This window comes from Apteryx mantelli, chromosome 4 (assembly GCF_036417845.1).
Source record: "Apteryx mantelli isolate bAptMan1 chromosome 4, bAptMan1.hap1, whole genome shotgun sequence".
Lineage (NCBI taxonomy): Eukaryota > Metazoa > Chordata > Aves > Apterygiformes > Apterygidae > Apteryx > Apteryx mantelli.
The window spans coordinates 39,036,501-39,056,948 of record NC_089981.1 but is presented as its reverse complement, the minus strand read 5'-3'; the positions used below and the strand labels follow the sequence as shown (position 1 = coordinate 39,056,948).

General features: G+C 37.4%; 1 protein-coding gene across 1 annotated transcript in view; it reads left to right on the top strand.

Moving 5' to 3' along the window:
• The window catches only part of SHANK2 (SH3 and multiple ankyrin repeat domains 2), a 328,166-nt gene that overhangs the window by 178,388 nt on the left and 129,330 nt on the right, over positions 1–20,448 (top strand). Inside the window, exons 15-16 of the mRNA XM_067296273.1 lie at positions 17,267–17,349; positions 18,985–19,109. Coding sequence (XP_067152374.1) covers positions 17,267–17,349; positions 18,985–19,109 — 208 coding nt within the window. The remainder of the gene's footprint in view (positions 1–17,266; positions 17,350–18,984; positions 19,110–20,448) is intronic.

Sequence of the window (20,448 nt, the reverse complement as noted above, 5' to 3'; positions counted from 1 at the left end):
GAGTGTTTAAAAGAGGCAAACGATGTCAAACTAACTGCAGTTCTTGGTAAGATGTTTCCAGATTTATGCACTGCTTTGATTATTTTTTCTGTTAGGGTGTCCTTTCAAATTAAGGAAAGAATATAGTAAACTGATTGCAACTGAGTTATAATAAACATTTGTTACAAGGCAGTCATGCCTATGTACTAAGAAGAACTTTGAAACCAAAATACTAACAAATCTGTTCAGTTCCTTTTCAGAGGTGATGGGTGTTCGCATCCCTGAAGGGAGTGTGTGCTCCCCTCGCTCTCTCCTTTCCCCCTCCTAAAGAACAAAAATTGCTGAGTAGAAATATGCCGTTTAGAAATTTATATTAATGGGTTTATTCACATGCAGGAAAAGACATTGTACATGGCATTTTTCGTCTTTAGGAAAATGCGTAGCTTGAATAATGGAGGTTCATTAAACCCTATTTCAGCTTTGCATAAGGGGTTGGTTTATCCATACATTAATACTTCAGGAAAATGAATAGTACTCTTACTAACATGAAGAAAAGCAGTGACAGTTGTTTGCCAGTACAAATAATCATTAAATATAATACAAATATAATATTTGAAACTAACAGGTCAAATGTATTATCTGATTTAAATGCTGAAGTGATGTATTAATTTTTTTCTGCAAAAATGTTGTTTTTTGCAGCTGTCATATGCTGCTATGACTAGAATTCCTCTGCAGAGATTCCTTTGCTATATTAATGAAACTTTTTAAACACCAGTTTACTTCTAATTGCTTTCCTTTAATCTGATGGATATGTGATGAAGGAGAAGATAGGCATTGTTGCAATGGCATACGTGGAGAGAGGGTAAAGTTTCTTATCCTAGCAGGAGCCGTTGTTGGACACAGAGGAGTAGCTGGGTGTTGCTGGGCCTTCGTATCAGGCTGCAAACTCAGGAGGCCAAGGCAGCACGTGAGAGGGGAAGGTTTCCTCCCGCTTCCCCCGATCGGGTAAGCGTGCAGCAGCCGCTGCAGTGGCTGAAGCGTGTTGCCGGAGCTAGGGAACGCCGCAGCCTGGGGCTGTGCTTGCAGGCACAGAGAAGGAGCAGGCGCGCCAGCAGAGCTGCAAGGAGATAATGCACGAGTGCCATCATGTCTCTGGAGTTTTATATCTTCCCTGTATTTGTGGTCAGCAGTTGTTCTGACAACCTTGGGACGTTGGTTTTGAGTGTTTTCTGGAGGGAAAAAAAAACTATCGAGTCTTGTTTGGAAAATGTTTGGGTCTGCCTTGACTAGGCTGGATGGCCACTGTTGCACACTAGAGAGCAAAAACTTCCAAAGCATTGCAAGTATTCTTCAGAGGGCTAGTTAAAATTCAAAGAAAACTATTTATAGGCCTTAAATCAGTTTTTGCATGAAATTATGTTTTGTCATGGATGGATTCCATTTTAATAACAGAAATTACCATTAGGCCATAGACTGGATATTGGAATACTTTTACTAATTATTATTTTTACCTGCATTTTTATTTGAAGTGAGGGAATCGATTAATTCTGTCAAGACAAGGTACTGAATAGTTCAGCCAGGAAAACCAGAGAGAATACAAATAAAAATCTTTCCAAATCTGTGTATAAGAAACTAAGTTATCAAATTAGGTTGCCTGAAATAGTTTTTTCTTTTAATTTCAAATGTAAGATGTTAGCAGTTTTTTAAAGATGATGTGACTGATGATAGTGTTAACTGTTACTTTTAAAATTCTGGAGGCATAACAAATATGAGCAATTTTGTTACTATATATAGATTATAAACTGGATTTGGTGGAAAAAAATGTGATCCAGTTACCTTCATGGATTGGGAAACTTCAGAGCACAAATGTAGAAACTTTTACTACTGCATTAACTGCATTGTCTTCCCCCCTCCCCAAACAGTGAAATAGCAAAAGTTCTTGCCAAATGGAATACAAATATGAGGTGTACCATGTAACTGCAAGGTTTCCTGTCTCTTTTGTGTCTTCCCTGCTTTCATCATAACACAGTCAGCTTTCACATCTTTCTTCTAACTGCTTTAACTGCTAGCCATCACTGTATGGGAGAAGTTTTCTTGCTGCCTTCTCATGACATCCTTTGGCTATGGCAGTTTTATGAAGCACCCAAGTAATCCTGTTTCAAAGGCTTGTTAATGATGGGACCAGCTGATTTGCCTTCTGGTTTTAGTGTTTTTTGAATGAAGCAGAAGGAGGAAAACTGGATTGTGTCATTGGGGAAGGTATGTGCAAGAAAGCTTAAATGAAATTTTGATTCATTAACCCTGCTGTCCCTGCTTGGAGTTGGGTGGCAGCATCCATGGCTTAGGAGTGTAGAAGCTGACAGACAAAGATGAAGGAATTCCTCAAAAGCCAATCTGCCTACAAACACATGCCAAAAATGAGAGCTTCTTCTTAGCTGTGTATCCCAGCAATCGTCTGTTGGTGTTGCCATCCGCATTGTGCAGTAGAGCTGTGAGAGCTTCAGTTCTGCACAGCTCAGAGAGATTCTTCAGGGCAGCGGGAGCTATTTAGCCCTGTAATTCAGCATGCTGTGTGGTGCTTTTTCTCTTTGTTTTATTTGTGTGGGTTTATTTTAACCCACAGAATCTACCTGCTGAATGGCTCAGTCCTTGTCTCAAAGTTGTGATGTAACTGGTGCTGTGCTAATACTTTAAACATTAGGTGTGCTACACAATAATTGCACTAGTTTTTAGTGCAAGCTGTCAATTTGATGCAGAAATACTTTGTCTAGCTAGATATCTGCTTTCATGTGGAAATTTTACGTAAATGTTATCATCTTCTTGGAAAAATGCAGTTATCACATATATAAATGTATACATAAATATATATTTAAAATTGCTTGATATCTTTTGAAGAATTTTGTTTCTACCTCCTATTGCAAGTGATGAGGTATTTGATGCTAGACAGGTAGCTAAGGGACCTTTTCCTGGCTCAGGCTGAGCAGTGGTACCGTCTTTAAGTTGTGGTGAATCTAGCATAGAACCAAGTGCTGCTTGCCTTCCCCCCCCCCCTTTTTTTTTTTTTTTGCATGGCAGCTGTTCCTCTGTACTAATGTCTTACTCTTAGTAAGACACTGTTCAGTTCAGCTCTTCCAGAAATTGGAGCAAGGGTGTTAAAATTGCTGCTGTTAAATTAGTAATTTCTGTTACTTCTCTTCTGGGACTGGTACATTGATAAGAAGCTGAAAGTGATTTGCAGTTCTTAGCTGCAGTCATAAGTTTTAGACGGTATCCTTGGTTTCCTTCTCTTTAGTGGAAAGAAGCAAAACCAGTAATAGAATACTATTTTTTACGTGTATTCATAGCTTAACTTTTGTTAGGGAGTTGGTAGCAAAGATCTCTGAGAGTGCTGGTAGCTGTAATGTTTATTCACTTGCTGTAGTGATGTGGTGACATCTGAATGCTTACTGAGATTTTAATGACTTGATTTCCGCATATGCGATACTCTTGGTTCTTTTAGGCATAGAGAACAATCAGAATCAATCAAATTATGAAAAATATATGTAAAAATGCTTTTTTGGTTTGTATTGTGACTGTGTTTCTAAAGGTATTTTGTTAAGCATGCCTGATTGCTGTTCTGAATTGCTTCTTTGAGTACGCTGGTCTGATAGTGCTACACAACTACTCTACTAATGTGTGAGGCAGAAAGATGAGCGCACTTCACTTTTAATATGCTGTGCCTCATCAGCTTAAAGAATATAATTTAATACAAGTTAGGAACTTACGTATAGATTTAAGCAATTATTAAGGCATCATAGCATTTTGTAGAACAGGAGATGTAAAATGTAAAGTTTTCATTTACAGTTATTTAATTTCTAATGAAAATGATTTTACCTTCTAACTTTGCGCCTTCCAGAGTATCTTTCCCCCCCCCCCGCTATTGTATGCTGCCATGACTGAGCTTTTTATGTTGGTGACTACAGAAGGTATTTAAACTAATTGCTAAAATAGGAGATAAAAAGGCTGAACTGTAATTCTGCTAATCTGCATTGTAGTATTTCTTTGTTCAAATCTGTAGTATAATTGTATAAAGATGCATATTAAAGTCTAAAACAATTACAGTAAGATGCAAAACCATTCAGTGAGTGGTAGAAGTTTCCATGAATTCATAAGTGCCCTTTTAAGTTGTTTGCTGCCTTTTTACCAGTAGTGAAGTTTGTTTAAAGTACTTCATTCAGGTCTTGCTTTTAGCAACTAATGATTCTGCAGAAATGATTGGTTTGCCAGAGATTTTCTGGGCTAGATGTTTGTGTAAGTTTCTAGAGGTAAAGCTTTAGCAAAGAGAGACCAAGTTTCCAAGAGTGAAGCTAAAGAAAAACATACAGCCCTTCCCAAATTTAAAATTAAAATGATCCTGCTGAAAAAATTTAAGGATCTCCCTTCAATGCTAATGATGACCCAATGTGTAACTATGTGTATAGAAGATCCTTTTTGCAAAGGCTCTGATTTGGTGCATGTGCCGTTTCAGTAGAGCAACTGATCCGCTCAAGATCAACTATATTTTCTCTGTAGCTCCTCCTATCAACTGCTGGATGACAGGATGGATTTAGATGTTGGAACTGAAAGCAGAAGCCTTTGTCCTGTGCATGGAGAGAAAGAAGCCTTTATAAATTACAATAGAGGACAGTAAAAAAATAGAAGGGAGTGGAAATGACAATAGGTAAGGACAGCAAAAAAAAGATTTTGGGGTGTGGTACTAGGCTGATTAGAAGCAGGAGCCATATAAATAGATAAAAGGGTAAAGCAGAGGAGAACAAGAGATGAAAAAGTTTTTCTGGGAAAAGGAGGACAAATAAGTTTCTAACAGCTAGTGTGCTACATTCCCATATTGTAGCTTCCACTGTGATGACTTGACTTTCTGTACATGACCTTTAATTACCTGCCCCACTACACCTTTGGCTGTTTTCCTCACACCTAGATGAGCAAAAGCCAACATATGCTGCCTCTGATTGTAAGTTATGCGTGTTTAAGTTTTGGCAGGCTAAGAAGAACAACTAACTGTTGAGCTCACACTGTGGGGCTTCCTCTGGTGGGAGGATTAATTTAAATCACTCCTTTTTCTTCTCTCCAGCCACAGTTTCACAAATATTTGTTGCATTTGCGGAATTTGACCAACAAGGCAACTTCTAAGGGTGACTGGCAGGCAGCATATGTCCGTTTTCCTCTTAAAAATGAAGCTATCAAAAAGCCATAGAGGGGTTGACTTCCATGCACTAGGTGGAGCTGGTCACTAGAAGGCTCTTCTGTTGTGCAAAACCTTACGGCTGGTGGGAGGAGGGTGTCTTGTTTTGTCTTGGGACAGAGTAGAGCTTTTGGAGTTGTGTGTGTTTATAAGTTTGGGATGGGGGAAGAGAACACCTACACAGAGTGACCTGCTAAAGAAATAGCAGTAGTTGGTATCAGGTTGTTCACCTGGGATAAAGAAGTTCTAGGTTTGAGGTCCCTGTGAGACTGTTTTGACTGAAACCTGTACCACTGGTATTGTTGATGAATGCCAAGAACTGCATGAGCTACAGAGAGTTTCCTCTTTAACCAAGTCTTTTGAAACTATTATTATTTCACTGAGCCAAGAGATAGATCCTAGCTCTGTCCTCGGAGGTTGTGACATGCTGGTGGGGATGTCAGATTTGAACGACTGGCAGGTATACCATTTGAATGGCTGATGATGTTGCTGACTGTGCCTGCTCTCTCTGACATAACACTTGATCCGTTCTGGAGAAATAATCTCTAATGAAGGCTAAATTTAAACTAAAATGTATCCACAAAAGATTTGTTTTAACAAATAAGCATTTTTGTAAAACTGCTTTCACGGCAAAATTGCCAACAGAAGAATAATGAAGATTAACTTAAATACGTGCACTAGGAAACAGCGGTAACTGCATAGTTTAGGAAAAAGACTGTTATACGTGTGTCTTCTGCCTTCTTTGTTTTTTAAAGTAAGCAAGCATGTCAGGCATAGATAACAGGTCTCAGAATTAAAACAGTTTAATGCTGCCACTGAAAACTAGGGTTGATATTATCAAGTAGTTTCTGTGTGATCCTGGGAAAAGTCAGTTCAACCCACATTTCCAAAAACTGCTAGGGTTAACTTCTTACTTCCCAAATACCTGACCTGCAACATTATGTTGTCTGCAGAACAGTCATAACTGTAAGAGAGGTTGTTTATATTTCTGCTGTAAACATTTCAAAATTGTCAATTCTGCAATACACTTAAGCTCTATCCATCTTAAGTTAGTCACCCAGGGTTAGTTGAAATGATAAACCAAAATTTGTACTGTCCCCACTACTTGCCCTGTAAAAGCTGCGTATGTTCAGAAATAATGCTTTGATCCAACCGGTGAGCTATAGTTGAACATGAAAGGATAGGGGGCAGTATGGAGAGATTCCAGTTCAGCATTCACTTCATTAAGGAAAGTAACTGCCAATTTAAATGAAGCAGACCTCTTTCTCTTCAGCAGCTGGGATCTATAAAGTCAGTGATTTTTTACTGCTGCTACCAAAGTTATGGGCTAAACTGAAGATTTGTAGACACTGGCCATGCTTTGACAGAATTGATGAAAATTAGGCTACTGTTAGTCAGGAAAACTGTTAAGATGTACCTTTCTGAAGCTGTCTGCAGATACATAAATACAATTTGGAGTAGGCTTAAAATAACTCTAGGATTTAGTATAATTAGGGAAATGGGAGAGAGGCAGGAATATCTTTCAGAAAAAAGGTAGAGAGATGCAGTCTCCTTTTTGCCATTCATGAGGTTGTAAAATCATATGGTGATTAGTCAGGATTTTTAAAGGGATGTGTGCAAACTAAACTCTAATTGAAGCCCCTCTAACTTCTTTACAGTAAAATCCTAGATAGTACAACTTTCCTGCCCTGTACTATCTTTTAGAAGTTCTTGCACAAGAAAAAAAAAAGTGGGAAAATGTTTTTGGAAAAACTATCCTCTACCCATTTTGAAAAGACCTTTGCTCATTTTGGGACAGAAATTGAGTCCAAAATTGTTTGGACTCATATATGACTTAAGTGTCATCAAATTTTACAGGAATTTTAATATGGATAATAAAAGTACTGTACAATTCCATACAGTGTAGAATTTTAAGTGAAATCCTTGGGTCTATAAGGTTGAAATGAACAGTCAGGGTTACTCAGGCTTCTTATGGTTAGAGCTGCACTTAGTTTCCAGGGAATCCAAAACAAGAGGAAGATAATTTCTCCTGTTCATGATAGAGAACAGGGTGTGATGGAGCCCCCAAGGGAGCCCCAAAAACTAATTTGAAACTCGGTTAACACCAGTCCCTCTCCCCTGTTTCATAATCTATTTATGTTTAACTGCTAGTATGTTTAGACTCTTTCAACTGCTGAGTGAGCAAATCAAGTTATGATACTGAAATGCGAGTTTAATAAATGTTATAAAAACTTGCAAAGCCAAAATGCTACCTTAAAGGGTTTGTAATGCATTTTTAAAAGTTTAAAACTGAAGTCAGGAATATGTTGACTGAAGTGTATTATAGAAACATCAATCAAGAAATCCTGAGGAGGGCTGATATAATTCCCTGCATTACCATGACTGCCTGGGCATGATGACAAAAATAGTACAAGTAGAAGAGAAAAGATGTATCATATTTTTCAGTAAGACAAGGAACAAGCAGCCGAGGTTGGTTGGAAGCTAATCGAGTACTCTGGGGAAGCACCAAATACGCTTGTCCTTCTCGTACGCCCTTCTCTGGCACATGTGCTCCTGGCCTGTGATGGAGACTGGATGCTGGGCTCCATGGACCCTGGTCTGATCCAGCGTGGCTATTCTTATCTTCCAGTAGCTCTCTTTGAAAATGGAAGGAAAAACATGCAAAATCCTGTCTGATGTATGCCAGCTCTGAGATAAGCATAGAGGTTGATGAGCAAGCTTTATGAACTAGCTGAGATGCTGCCTCATCTGAAGAAAGTCTTCATTGTTCCATATAATTATGTTTTGTCCATTCAGACCATTATCTTAAATCTGAATAAACCTGGATTTATTTCCTTGGTTCTACCTCTGTTGCCTGTCTTGTGTGGTAACCTTGAACAAGCTAATTTCTTTCTGTTACTGTGACTGTCTGTAATAATACTGACCTTCTTTTGCAAAATTATTGATTTAAAAAACATATGTAGAAAAGTGGTGTTGTTAATAATAGCTATTATTAGTATTCCTTTTGTGTAAGTACTTTGTGCATTAAGATGATTAGGGAGAAAATTCCTCTTTCCATGTGGTTTGGTGGCAACAATAGCATGGGCTAAAAATGCAACTGCTTTTAGGTAGACAAATACAAGCCTAAAAAGCATGGTGGATAAATGTTCTAGTTACTTAAACATATGTATGTGCTTGTACAGTCTGTTTATTTGTTGAAGGTACAAAGTATGAGCAATGAATATTAATATTTTCATAATGCAAGCTTAGCTTGTTCAAAGGCTTGATAATTACAGCTGAAAATTGCCAGTAAGTATCAAGTACAAGTGGAGTGTGCTGTAGCCCAAAATACTAATGTGATTGTTGGAACATCTGTATGAAATGGTTTGAAAGACTCTGCATTATAAAACCCTCATGTTGTATACTTGAAGGACACCAACCTAAATGTTTCATGTTTGGTTTTTACTCTGTCATGTGTGATACTAGAGCGGACTATTTATTTTTAAATACAATTGAAATTAATAGGGGAATTAAGCCTTCCTTTTTTTTTTTTTTTAATCTCGCTTCACCACCACCCTCTCCATGCTTTTTTGTTTTCTCCCTCCCAGTACAAAGTCAAGAGAATGATGTCATTTCTCTTAGAGAAGGCTAATGTACTCATTACATTGAGTATTTCAACAGGACCATGATCTTATCATTGACTTTTTTTCCTTCGTGATCCTGAGATTTCCCCATAATATAAAATCAGACTTTTACTGGATGATTTATATTTCCAAGAAGTTGACTTTGACTTCCTGTTTTGCTATATTAATATGTCACTTTACTGGTTACAGTTTCAGCAACTTAAGTGAAAAATGGGGAAAAAAAACAAAAGTAGTACCAGCCAAATTGACTGGTTTGGGTGTATTTTTATATTACCTAATCCCTTGTCTTACACACTAAAGAACATAATATTAAGTGTAATTAATGGCTGACTGAAACAATGTGGACAAATATCTAAAGAGAGAGAGTGTGAGTTTCTTCTGTGTTCTTCGTAGAGAAAAATTTTGTAACTTGTTTTTATTTGTGTCATAAAATTGAATACGTTTCGCATTTAAAACCTGTATTTCTTTGTAATATTCTATGGGATAAATTTAATGGGAGTATATAGTATTTGTTACTTTCTTTGTAATAGATTGCTTTTTATCCTCTATAACTGTGGTTAATCTTTTGGGCAACTCTATCAATCATAGAGCTGGAAGAAGTAGCATAATCTCTCCTACTTTCTAATCAAATCACTTTATGACAGATATTTATTCTTTCTGGTAACTTGGTGAAGAGCTGTCCATTTTTACCAGGGGTATCAAGCATTCAAAATCCAATAAAGTAGGCTGGATTACTTGTTCGAAAGTGTGGAACACCTTTTTAAGTGAAAGAAATTATGTCCCTTGTTGGGTTTTACAGTTGTCTGTAATTTCCACACAATGCAATGGAGACCCAGGCAATATAGGAGTCAGGGTATGGCTACATGTCTTTCATCGCACACTACAGTTTGGCATGTCCCTCTTTAGCCAACGAACAGATTTCAGTGGAAAATACGCAGCTTTGCTTTTCTCATGATCAGAGATTTCTGCTGGACATTTAATGAAGTCTGTAGAAACAGCACTAGTACAGGAGATATTAAAGATCATATATGGACTGTATATGGATATACAAAGTATACTGAGTATCACTGTAATATCCTCTTTTCTCTTCCCATTCCTTTACTTGATCAAAACATAGCCAGCTGAGGATAATACAAGTATGCTGTTAGCCATTCACTCATGGAGAAATGTGAAGTTAGCTTAGAATAAACTAGTATATATCCTTTCTATTGCAATTTGAAGTTATTTGCTGCAAATAGTAGAGCAAGAGTAACAATTATATAAGGGTGGTGGTGTTGGCCTCTTTTTTTTCTTCTCTTGTTTTTTCTTTGGGTGCTAAGTGTGCCAGTAAGGCCATGATACACAAACAACTGTTTGAAGTGCTATTAAAGACGCTGGATGCTGCAGTTTCTCTGAGAGCACCTGTCAAGCTGGAATCTCTAGGTAGTTGTAAGTATATCATTCCATTATCTTCAGAAATTCTTTTTTCGGATGCATTTATCCCTTATAATTTAAGACAATGTTTTATTTTTCTCTTTTCAGCTGAAAATATTTATGTGCATGTGCATATGCAAACCTGGTTTTGTAATTGTTTTTTGGTGAAATAGCGCCATAACTTAAAGTCCCAGTCATCGTGAATCCCCAACTGAAATAATGCTTGTTCTCCAGTGTAACTATTTTGAAGCTACTACACAGTATTTTAAGGACTGTATTAGCTTTTATGGATGGGTGGTTTTGTTATCTCCAAATATAACCTATTCCTCTAAGTTAGTTTTAACAATAAACATTGTACTGGTCCAAGAATCCTGAATGATAATGAGAACATTGTTTGGGGAAACAGCTGAACTTCAATATAACTCCGCTTTATGTGCAGTAGTTCCATGGAAGAAAGTGTAGGCCTGTGCCCTAATATCCAGACTAAACAAATGGAATACAGTTATATCTGTTTGTTCCTAGAAACAATTCTGATGATTTTTGGTGTAAGGAGAAGGAAGGGGAAGGTTAATGACTGCAAAGAAAGGCGACAATTTTTTACTTAGGTGACCTATTTTGAGAATCTCTTGGCCTTAGATATAGCAAAGCAGAAAGGACAACCCTTTTGTTTTTATTTCTTCTATGTAATTCTGTCTATCTGTTCCCCCACATACATTTTAATTATTGTACAACCAGATTCTGAATGATTATGCTCCTTGGACTTCTATCAGTTACCTAAAGAATTTATCAATTTAACGTGTTCCCCAGCACTTCTGTTCTAGTGACAGGTTAAATCTTTCTCGAGTGTAATGTTGTTGAGGTAGTTACCAACCCTCTGCCTGAAAATATTTTCTTACTGCCCTCTTCCCAAATACACCTTGCTATAAAATCCCAGATAAGCATAGGTTCTCCTATATGAAAAGGAAAATGGATCAAATTTAGAATTGTTTCTGAAACTGAAATGCTTGTGGCAGGGTTACAAAGCTGTACGGCTTAAGCACTGTGCATGTGTTTTTTTATTCAAGGCAGGACAAAATATGTAATTATATTTTTACTGAAAGTTTTCTATAAGAGTATATTGTGCTTACAGAAAGCACTGTTAGAAGGTGGGAATAAGTAGCCCAGAAAAGCAAAATATAGAAAACAAACACACATTTTCAAAATGGTAAAACATGTTTCACCAAAAAAGCTAAAAATTATTTTTGGTTACTTAAGATCTTATTATGAGAAAGTACAAAAAGATTCTATCAAAGGTAATAGTACGAGGTTGTAAATAATTCTTTAGCATAGTAACCTGTTGTTCAAAGCTGTTATCATATATTTACCAAAAAAAGCACATTTCTAATACAAATTGCATTGTAAAAAACACATTTTTAATACAAATCGCATTGTAGCACATTGAAAGGTGTCATTGCATAAGGGAACCTCTGCATGTGATGGCAGTGTATTACAGAGAGGTTGCTATGAGTTTGAAGATAAGGTTGGCTATCTCTTGCTTCTCCTGTTTGGGCTGTAAGCAGGTTGGGTAGGGACCATCTGTGTATTTTCCCATGTGCTGTGCAAAGCACCATACTCGCTGTTGTAGTTAATACCTCTTGAATGAGTGAGTCCTGTTCTACATTTTACAGAAGAGTTGTGAAAACTCTTCTGTAAGATCCTCAGCTGGATGTTCAATGCCTAGAAAACTTGAGCAATCAAATAACAGAGCCTTCAGTCATCTCAAAGGCTTTAATTACTAGGATTAACCACTTTTCCTGAAATCGTTACTGTAGATGACTATAAATAGTAACGTTGACCCCTTCCAGCAATGACAGGAAAAGTTTTCTCACTGGAAGTTTGTTGCATCTTACAAAGAGATTTGCTGTAGCCATCACTTCAATTTTCTATGCTATCAGGACAAGTAACTTCCCGAAATAGGAAAAGTCTTCAGAGAAGGCATTCTTTGTGAGCTTTTAACAGGCTTTAAAAGTTGGAATATGAAGCAAGAGCTTCTCTTGAATGCCCTTCCAGAAGGCCCTTCTGTGGGCTTGAACCTCAGCCTAACTACCATAAATTGACTGTCTTAGCAAGAAAGGACTTATGCAATTGCTTTCAGACATTGTATATAAATTTAGGGTGGGGTTTAGGTATTTCTTGTGTGTGTGTCTGGCAACGATTGAAAAAGAGTTTTCCTTTGTTGGTCTGTGGTTTGATTGTTGTAACAGGGAGCTAACTACATATTCAGTAGATCTTTCCAAAAAATTGAAATTCCAGGAGTACTGAGGAGAGGATATAAAAAAAAGTTCTGATGAAAAGATTTGGATTTACTTGAGCTACTGAAAGAATTGACCTTGGGCAGGATAATTCCTCGCTCGTGGATAGAGCAAGCCATCTGACTGAAGGGATTGTGAGCTGAGAAGGCTAATCATTTGGTTGTAATTTTGGTTGTCTGAATCTCATGTTGTTTTCTGCCTTGGCAGACTGCAGTACAGCTTGTTAAAGCTGAAGAGGTTAGACCTAGATTGTGTATCTAGGGCATACATGATTGGAGAGAAGGGGGGAAAATACTTGCCATTTAAATTCATTTTTTCTCTACTATGGGGAAAGATTGACAATATACCAAATACCCATTTTTGTTTCCAGATAATGATGATCAATTCAGTAGGGGGTACTCTACGTGCCATTTTTCAGATTGATATCAGCTATGATACATGCGATGCAAACTTACCTAAGCATATTCTATGGTCCTGATGACTTCCGTCTTTGTAATTTAGTGTTTTAACTTTTGTTGAGTTGGAGTAATTCGTGCTTTTTGGGTGTGGTTGTTCTAGCTGTGAAACGGAAGCTGGGTTTCGTGGTTTTGCCTCCATCAAGAACCTGTGCTTCAACCTCTGATATTTTCTTCATAAAGGTCTTTACAAAGAATTTAGCACTTCTGCCTCTTTCCTCAAGTATTGTTTTAATGGACTGTTAGAGAAGTAGTAGAAACTCTTACTGTCTTGAAAAATCTGCACAAATAATGGATATTATGTTGAATGAGTTCTGAGTTCTCATCTCTGCTGTCTGCCTGCCCATGGTAAATCTCTTTATCTCCCTTTCACCATTTGCAGGTCTGTAAAATTATGGATCCTCTTGCACAATTCTTGAACACTTTAGTGTTAGAGAAGTTACATTCAGATGAACAAGTATATTTTCTCTTGTTCAGTGTTTGGATAAAGGAAAAGTGGTTTTGGATTGACTTTTTTGCCTGATATTTTTGTATTTAAGATTTTTTATAGAATTTAATGCAGAAGTATTCTGCACTTGACAGGATGTATTGCGCATTTAACTTTATACGCAGCGTATCTTGGACTTAATCAGCCCAAAGTCAAAGTAATGAGGGCCCTATGTAAGTAATGAGCTATTGATTTTGAAATTACTCATTTTATTACTATAATACAGAACTAGTGTTATTCTGTAAACTCATCTCTGAAATAGACACTATTTGATTTCAGTTTGAGATGGGATAGAAATGGACTTCAGGGGTTTTGCCTATTGAAATTTGGCATAAGGTCATATCACAAATGCCGGGGACCATTCAGCCTTACACAGAGCCATATACTGCATGCAAAATATCCGTGATGAAATGCTTCTTCCCCTTGTTTGAGATCAGACCTCTGAACAGGGTTGTAACATAATGTCTCCTTTACTTGTCACTGGTAGCTAAACCCTGTATGCGTTCTGTTGCTAAGTATTTACAACACCTTCAGGATGATAGAAATGCTGCCAAGAAGGTTCCTTGTGAGAAAACTTGACCTACTTTGCATTTGGCACCTCTTAGCCTGCCAGGACCAGGTAGACTGCGAACAGACCTTTAGTGTATCTTCAGCGATGGGCTGACGTTGAGATGAGGGAACCCTGTAATGGCAAAGCAAATACTGCAAACAGGCAAAGGTTAAACCTTTTTTTCTTTCCCCCCCCTTCTCTCTTGGGATTGCAAAGGGAGCTCTCTCATGGAGAAGGGGCAGAGAGGCTGTGTGGGGTTTTTTTGTGTGTGTATGTGTTTTCCATGCTTTTTCTGCTGCTGGTTCTTAGGTTTCTGACATTGGAGCAGGGTATCAATTTATGCTTTCTGTGATCACTTTGAACAACTTAAAACTGCTCTTGCCATAAGATTATTGCAGCTCCCCTTCTCCTACTGCATAAATGAAAATGAATGGCTACACATCTGATTTTTCCAGGCCTACATTTTTGCTTTACAGGTTGTGATGGAATTTTCCTTATGCAGTACATCACTGAAACAATGTATTAATAAGCTATATTTGTCAAGTAACAGGGATCACTGTGTACATTTTCTCACCAAAAATTCATTTTCTGCTTCTCCTTCCCTTCCCTTTCCCCTCCCCCTCTCATGTAATACGCAAAACTCCATAACATTTGGACAGTTTAGTATTTCTGCTTGCAATATGTAAACTGAGGTACAAAACTGGGTAGTTGATGCAGTAAGTCTGTGGTGTACATGAAAAGAAAATCACAGGTGGTTTTCATGGTTTCTCTCTGAACAATCCTAGACCTCTGTGTTAGGATAAATTGAGCGTACCTTGAAATTGCCTGCTCATTTCATTCACTGTTTGTGAAGGGACCCTGGATGATTTTGTTAGGTATAGATGCCTAATATTGATCAGATGGATGGCACCCGAGAGGTTTTCCAAGCACAGCTTTTGGAAATTTGGCCTTCGGCTTTTTAAGGAAAGATATTGTGGGTTAGTTTGTTTTGTTTTGACAAAAATAAGAGAATCAAAGCAAAGTTTGATGAGGTACCTAGAAAATAGGCTTGTGAATTCTTTGTTAATGGATTTAGACGAGAAGAGGATTTAGGTTGTTTTTTTTTCCCTATGAACTGAAGACTTTCAATGATTAGTTTCACAAAAGTACCCTCCTAACTTCTATTAAGCTGTTAATTGTTTTCAAGGACAGTTGAAGGAAATGGGTCTTATGAATTTGTCCAGTATTAAGCCAAATGCCGGAGACAGCTTTACTGTTGACTCTAGTGGACAAATATGGAGCCCCACCGTGGAAGTGTGCATGTGATGGAGTGCGTTACAGAGAGGTTACTAGGAGTTTGAAGAAAGCAAGTCAGCGCGCCTGTACATTCAGTCAATTCCTGTAACGTAGGCGTTCATGGAGGGTCCCAGCGCTACAATGTAAGATGACTTCTGAGTTGTCTATTCCATCCCACCTGATATCCTTGAGCAGGAGCATGTTCAGCATTCTGAAGGAATATAAGCTTTCATATTGTATTCTTTCCATAGCAGGGATATTCTGTGTAAGAAAAGCTAATGTCTGAATTATATGGTTAAATGACAGTGATTTGAGAGACAGCATTCAAAAGCTGTTCATATTTATTCAACTCATTTGTTGGTCAGAAAGCTAAAGAAGGTCACCACCGCGGTGGCTTTAGCTCATGTGTTATTCTATTTAATAATCTTTAAATATTTTGTAGTTTGGAAGACATAGTTTTATTACCACTTTAGCAGTAGCATGAAGCTGCTTCCCTCAGTTAGAGTTGGAAAATCACCAAAAGAATTGTCTGTAATACGTGAAAGGTCTGGAGTTTGGAGACTGTCCATCGGTGTCCTGATATCATCATCCTTGTCTCAATTCAGAGCTTTAAATAAAAAGGTCACACCAATTTTTCTTTAATTAGTTTTCTCCTTCCCTTCTGGATTATTAGTGTCACCAAAGCAGTTCCTGTCTCTTATTGTACTGAACGCTTTAGTGACTAGGTTCTCTGCATGACCAGTGGCAACATTAGTTGGCTAGTACAAAATTAAGAAAATAAAACTTGCTTATACTTCTTTCTGTCTTAAATAGTTTTTGTAGGTGTTCTAAAGCCATCTCACCACTGTGTTTACATTGCATACGATTCATGAATACTTAACCTGTGACACTGTCTTTACTCAAAGAATGCCTTGAAACTTGAACTGTGTATTGATTTTTATACCTAAAAAGTGTTCAAAATCTTTTTTTTTTTTTTTTTTTACTTATTTTTAGTAACCTAACGTTAGCTTTAATGCAAGACACTAGACAAGTTAAGGCTTTTATAAATTGTGTCCTATATATGAAAGGTCCCATTTTAATGTGATTTTAATGCATTTTCTTCCTCCACTATCTACTTTTTTCTGAGCCAATGAGAGTAAGATTCCTAAGGCTACTTTCTCTTTAAGGGCATATTGCTTACATAAATATTCCTTTAAATTGTCTCCTTGTTTTATAATATTAATTGTTTATCAGGAGATGTGAAATATTCCTTAGAAATGTGTTTTCCTGATTGCACATGCCTTGTTACTATTTCGATTATGCAGATTCTCGATGCTGTGGAAATTTGTGCTTGATGACGCCAAGGCAGCTGCACGTTGTTAGCATTGTAGGCTGTCAGATGATCATGTGGGATTCTTGCAGCATGCAACATTCAATAGGATTGAAAAAGGGCTTTTGATGCAAGGCATAGCTTTCAGAATATATTTGTGCCTTTTAGTTAGCTAATATAAAAACATAATATATTATCTTTAAAATGCTGCCTCATTTTTCTTCTGGTTGGTTTCATTTTGGCTTCACTAGAAGATGCATCTGGTACATCCACGATTGAGGAGTTTATTAATGATACTGTTGTTCAGTTCACTTACTTTTTTTCCTTTTAGAGTCCTGGCTAGCCCACAAATTACATGATCACATGTTCATGCAGTCATTCATATAGAACACAAACCACCATGCATGATTTCTTCTTCTTTCTTTTTCCTCTCTGCCTTTTTTATTTCCTTTAAGTTGCATTGTCATGTTCTCTTTCATCATTAAGCTCAGTCTTTGTCTCCCCCCCCCGCTATTTGTTCTATATTTTCCCATGCTTGGTTACTGCGATATTATTTGATTAACTGGCTGTGATGATGATGAACCTGCACTCTGGAGGAGCAGCTACTACAGTGGTGATGAAGGGATGTAATAATGGTCGCTATCCTCGGAATTCTCTCTACAGTGACTGCATCATAGAAGAAAAGGCAGTGGTCCTGCAGAAAAAAGACAATGAAGGATTTGGATTTGTGCTCAGAGGGGCAAAAGGTAGGTGCCTCGGGGTGTGCGTGTGTGTGTGTGATGTGCGCTGGCATGAAGAAATTTATACATCTCTGAATATAAGCAGGAATTATTCCTGGTGCACTTGGTTGCTAGACAACAGTGCTCTGTATGCTGTACTACTCGGATGAATTTTAGGGGCTTCTGTCTGAAGCAGTTTGCCTTTTTGCAGGGCAGAAGCACTGTTTAATTGTTTGGGGGAGAGAAAGTTTTATTTGCATTTTTACTGCGTTGGCCTATGTAATATTTTGTCATTTATCTGTTTTGTTATGCAGTTTACCTAACTATGGGAAACCTGCTTCTCGTATAAAACCTGCTTCTGTATTTCAAATGTCAGCCTATTTAAATAGCTCTATGAATAGAAATAGACAAGAGAGTGATGTTTTGTTTAAAATAGGTGTGGATCTTCTGCAAGGTGACATTGGTGCAGTTTTAGTATGAAAATATGATCTTTTTTTATATCTTCAGAAGCTGCACGTATGTTGCATGGCCTGTAGTGTGCTCATTTTAAAAGCTGTTCGTATGTTAAACTGCATGGTACTTCTCCGTGGACTGAAACCCACATTAATGGCATTCTTAAGAGTTAAAAAAAGCATTCTATTTAATGCTTTGCTTTTTAACTTTCTGTCCAGTTTGCTCCTTTGTATTTGAAAATATAAATATGATGGTATGTCCCATCTCTTGCTCCCCCTCATTTTTCTGTGGGTTCTCCCTTGCCTTGCTTGAGCATGAAAAATATTCCATACCTTCATTCCTAGGACATCATTTTTGCCTTAACAGCCCCCCTTCCCCCGGCAATGACACCATGGATTTTCAGTGTTGTAAAAGCTCTTCTAATTTTAGCTAAATAAATATTTTTGGAGTTTCACTAGGAAAGCCAATAGCTCTACCTTTCAGCTTAGCAGTTGGCATGAGTTTTGCCTATGCATCAAGCTGGAGTTACTCCCTCTGTGTAAGCCCAAGAATTTTCCCCTAATTTTTCTGTAACAGTGAGGGCACCTCAGGTGAAAGAGCCAAGGACTTTTCTGCTTCTGTGTGTATGTGACAGAGAGAGGGCTGTTACAAGGCCTGCTGTGCCGCCTTTCTCTAAAAATGTGTGTGTGTGTGGGGGGGTTTCTGTTACCTGCTTTGTAATATACACCTATCTCTGGAAGGAAAATTTAGTGTGTGTGGTTTTTTTGTTGTTGTTTTTTTAACACCCCCCCCCTTTTTTTTGCCCAGAGGCTCTCTCTTTTGGCTACACATAATTCATTTTTAGTTGGACGTTTCCAGGGTTACAAGCATTTTGCTAGGCTTACAGAAGGTTTACTTGAAGTAATAGTGAAGTAATGCTGAATATAGTGAAATAATCAGAATCCAGCTACTGCCTCATCCAGCTTGATTTGTTTGTGTCAATAAAGAAGCATGTATTTTTCTCTCTGAATTGACGACCTGTGGATTGCTATTGCAGAGAGGTTGCACTCTGCTCCCAGCATCTTGATGCTCTCTGAGGCAGAGTCCTCTCGTTTTCAGCACCAACCATTTTTTAGCTAAAAATGTGAATGGCCAGTAATAGGCCTAAGCCAAGTGGTATTTGTGAGCATTCCATAATTTTCTTTTTTAATGTGGTGTTTATTTTTAAAGCTGACACACCAATTGAAGAATTCACCCCAACTCCAGCCTTTCCTGCTTTGCAGTACCTGGAATCGGTGGATGAAGGGGGAGTAGCATGGCAAGCTGGCTTGAGAACTGGAGACTTTTTGATCGAGGTAGGAGATCCTGAAATTTGATTGTGAATGCTCTGTTGGGGAGAAAGTGACACTCCCATTGCAAAATTTACTTTGGAAAAAGCATATGAGGCTTCTCAATAGCAAGTTCACTGGACTAACACCAATAATGTACTTGCCTTTATTTATTTATTTTTTTTAATACAGCATTTAGGAAAGCAGTAAAAAGAACAGCATTCAGATTAGTTGGGAAGTTCCTATTTGTTCTTTTTAGTGTGTGGGTATACACTATTAGAGAAATATGGTGGGTTTGATTCTACTTTGCATTATTGAATTCAGATTTAATTTAATTCAGATATCTATCATGGGCTACCAATTATCTTCTAATTATTTTTGAGGGATTCCCCAAAGTTAATGACTTCTTGTGCAACTACTTCTGCAGTCAGAAGTATCAGTAATCTAGTGAAGGTGAGAAACCATAGAGAATAAAACAAATGACTTTGGCTTGAAATAAAATATTTGCAACAATGTGTTGTAAAGTCAGTCATAAAAATAAGGAATGGATATTATTGCTGTATAAATTACTTTATGCAAAATGTAAATTAAATGATCTTTTCATTTCTGTCAAAAGTATCTTCACATTTTATTTTTTGGTGGATTTTTTTGATTGGCATTTAGGTTCTGTTATAAAATAGTTGTTACTCCTTCCAATGTTACTGGGTGGCTTGCAACACGATCATGATATGAGATTTTTTTCATCTTCCCTCCACAACCCTTCCATGACTAATAAAGTGATGTTGTGATTCTGTAAAACTATTTGAAGATAAGTGTTTCAGAATGAATTGACACAGTCGAGGTCTTGATTGTAAGATCTATAGTTTTGTTTTGTTTTTTCCAGTGCATATGATTTTTGCTAAGATGTTTGCTGGTACTGTAAGGTTTATTTCTGCAGAGCTGGCTTTTGCAGGAGAGGATAGAACTGTACAGCTTTCATTTATTGTGTGCATTCAACTCCCACGATGATTGAATTAAAATAGTTGCACAGCTTCTTCACTTTGTCGCAATGAAAGAACGGGCTTCATAGGCTTTTAAAGTAAAGAGATGTGCTTTTTTTGCCTGGGCCTTCAAAGTACGTTTTTCATACTCTTTATTTACCTGAGAATCTCGTAATCTGTTAGCCAGTAACTTAAAACTGTATTAATATGTACCCTTTGTGCAAGGATGCTTTCAAAAATGTGATTATTGACATGTTAGGTATTTAAAAAAATTTTTTTTCCCCAGAAGTTGATTTTTTGTTAGGTTTTTAACCTGTAGGAAAGATGAATAGTGCGTACTAGCTGATTTCACAGATGCATTTGATGGTAAATAATGTGTACCTTAA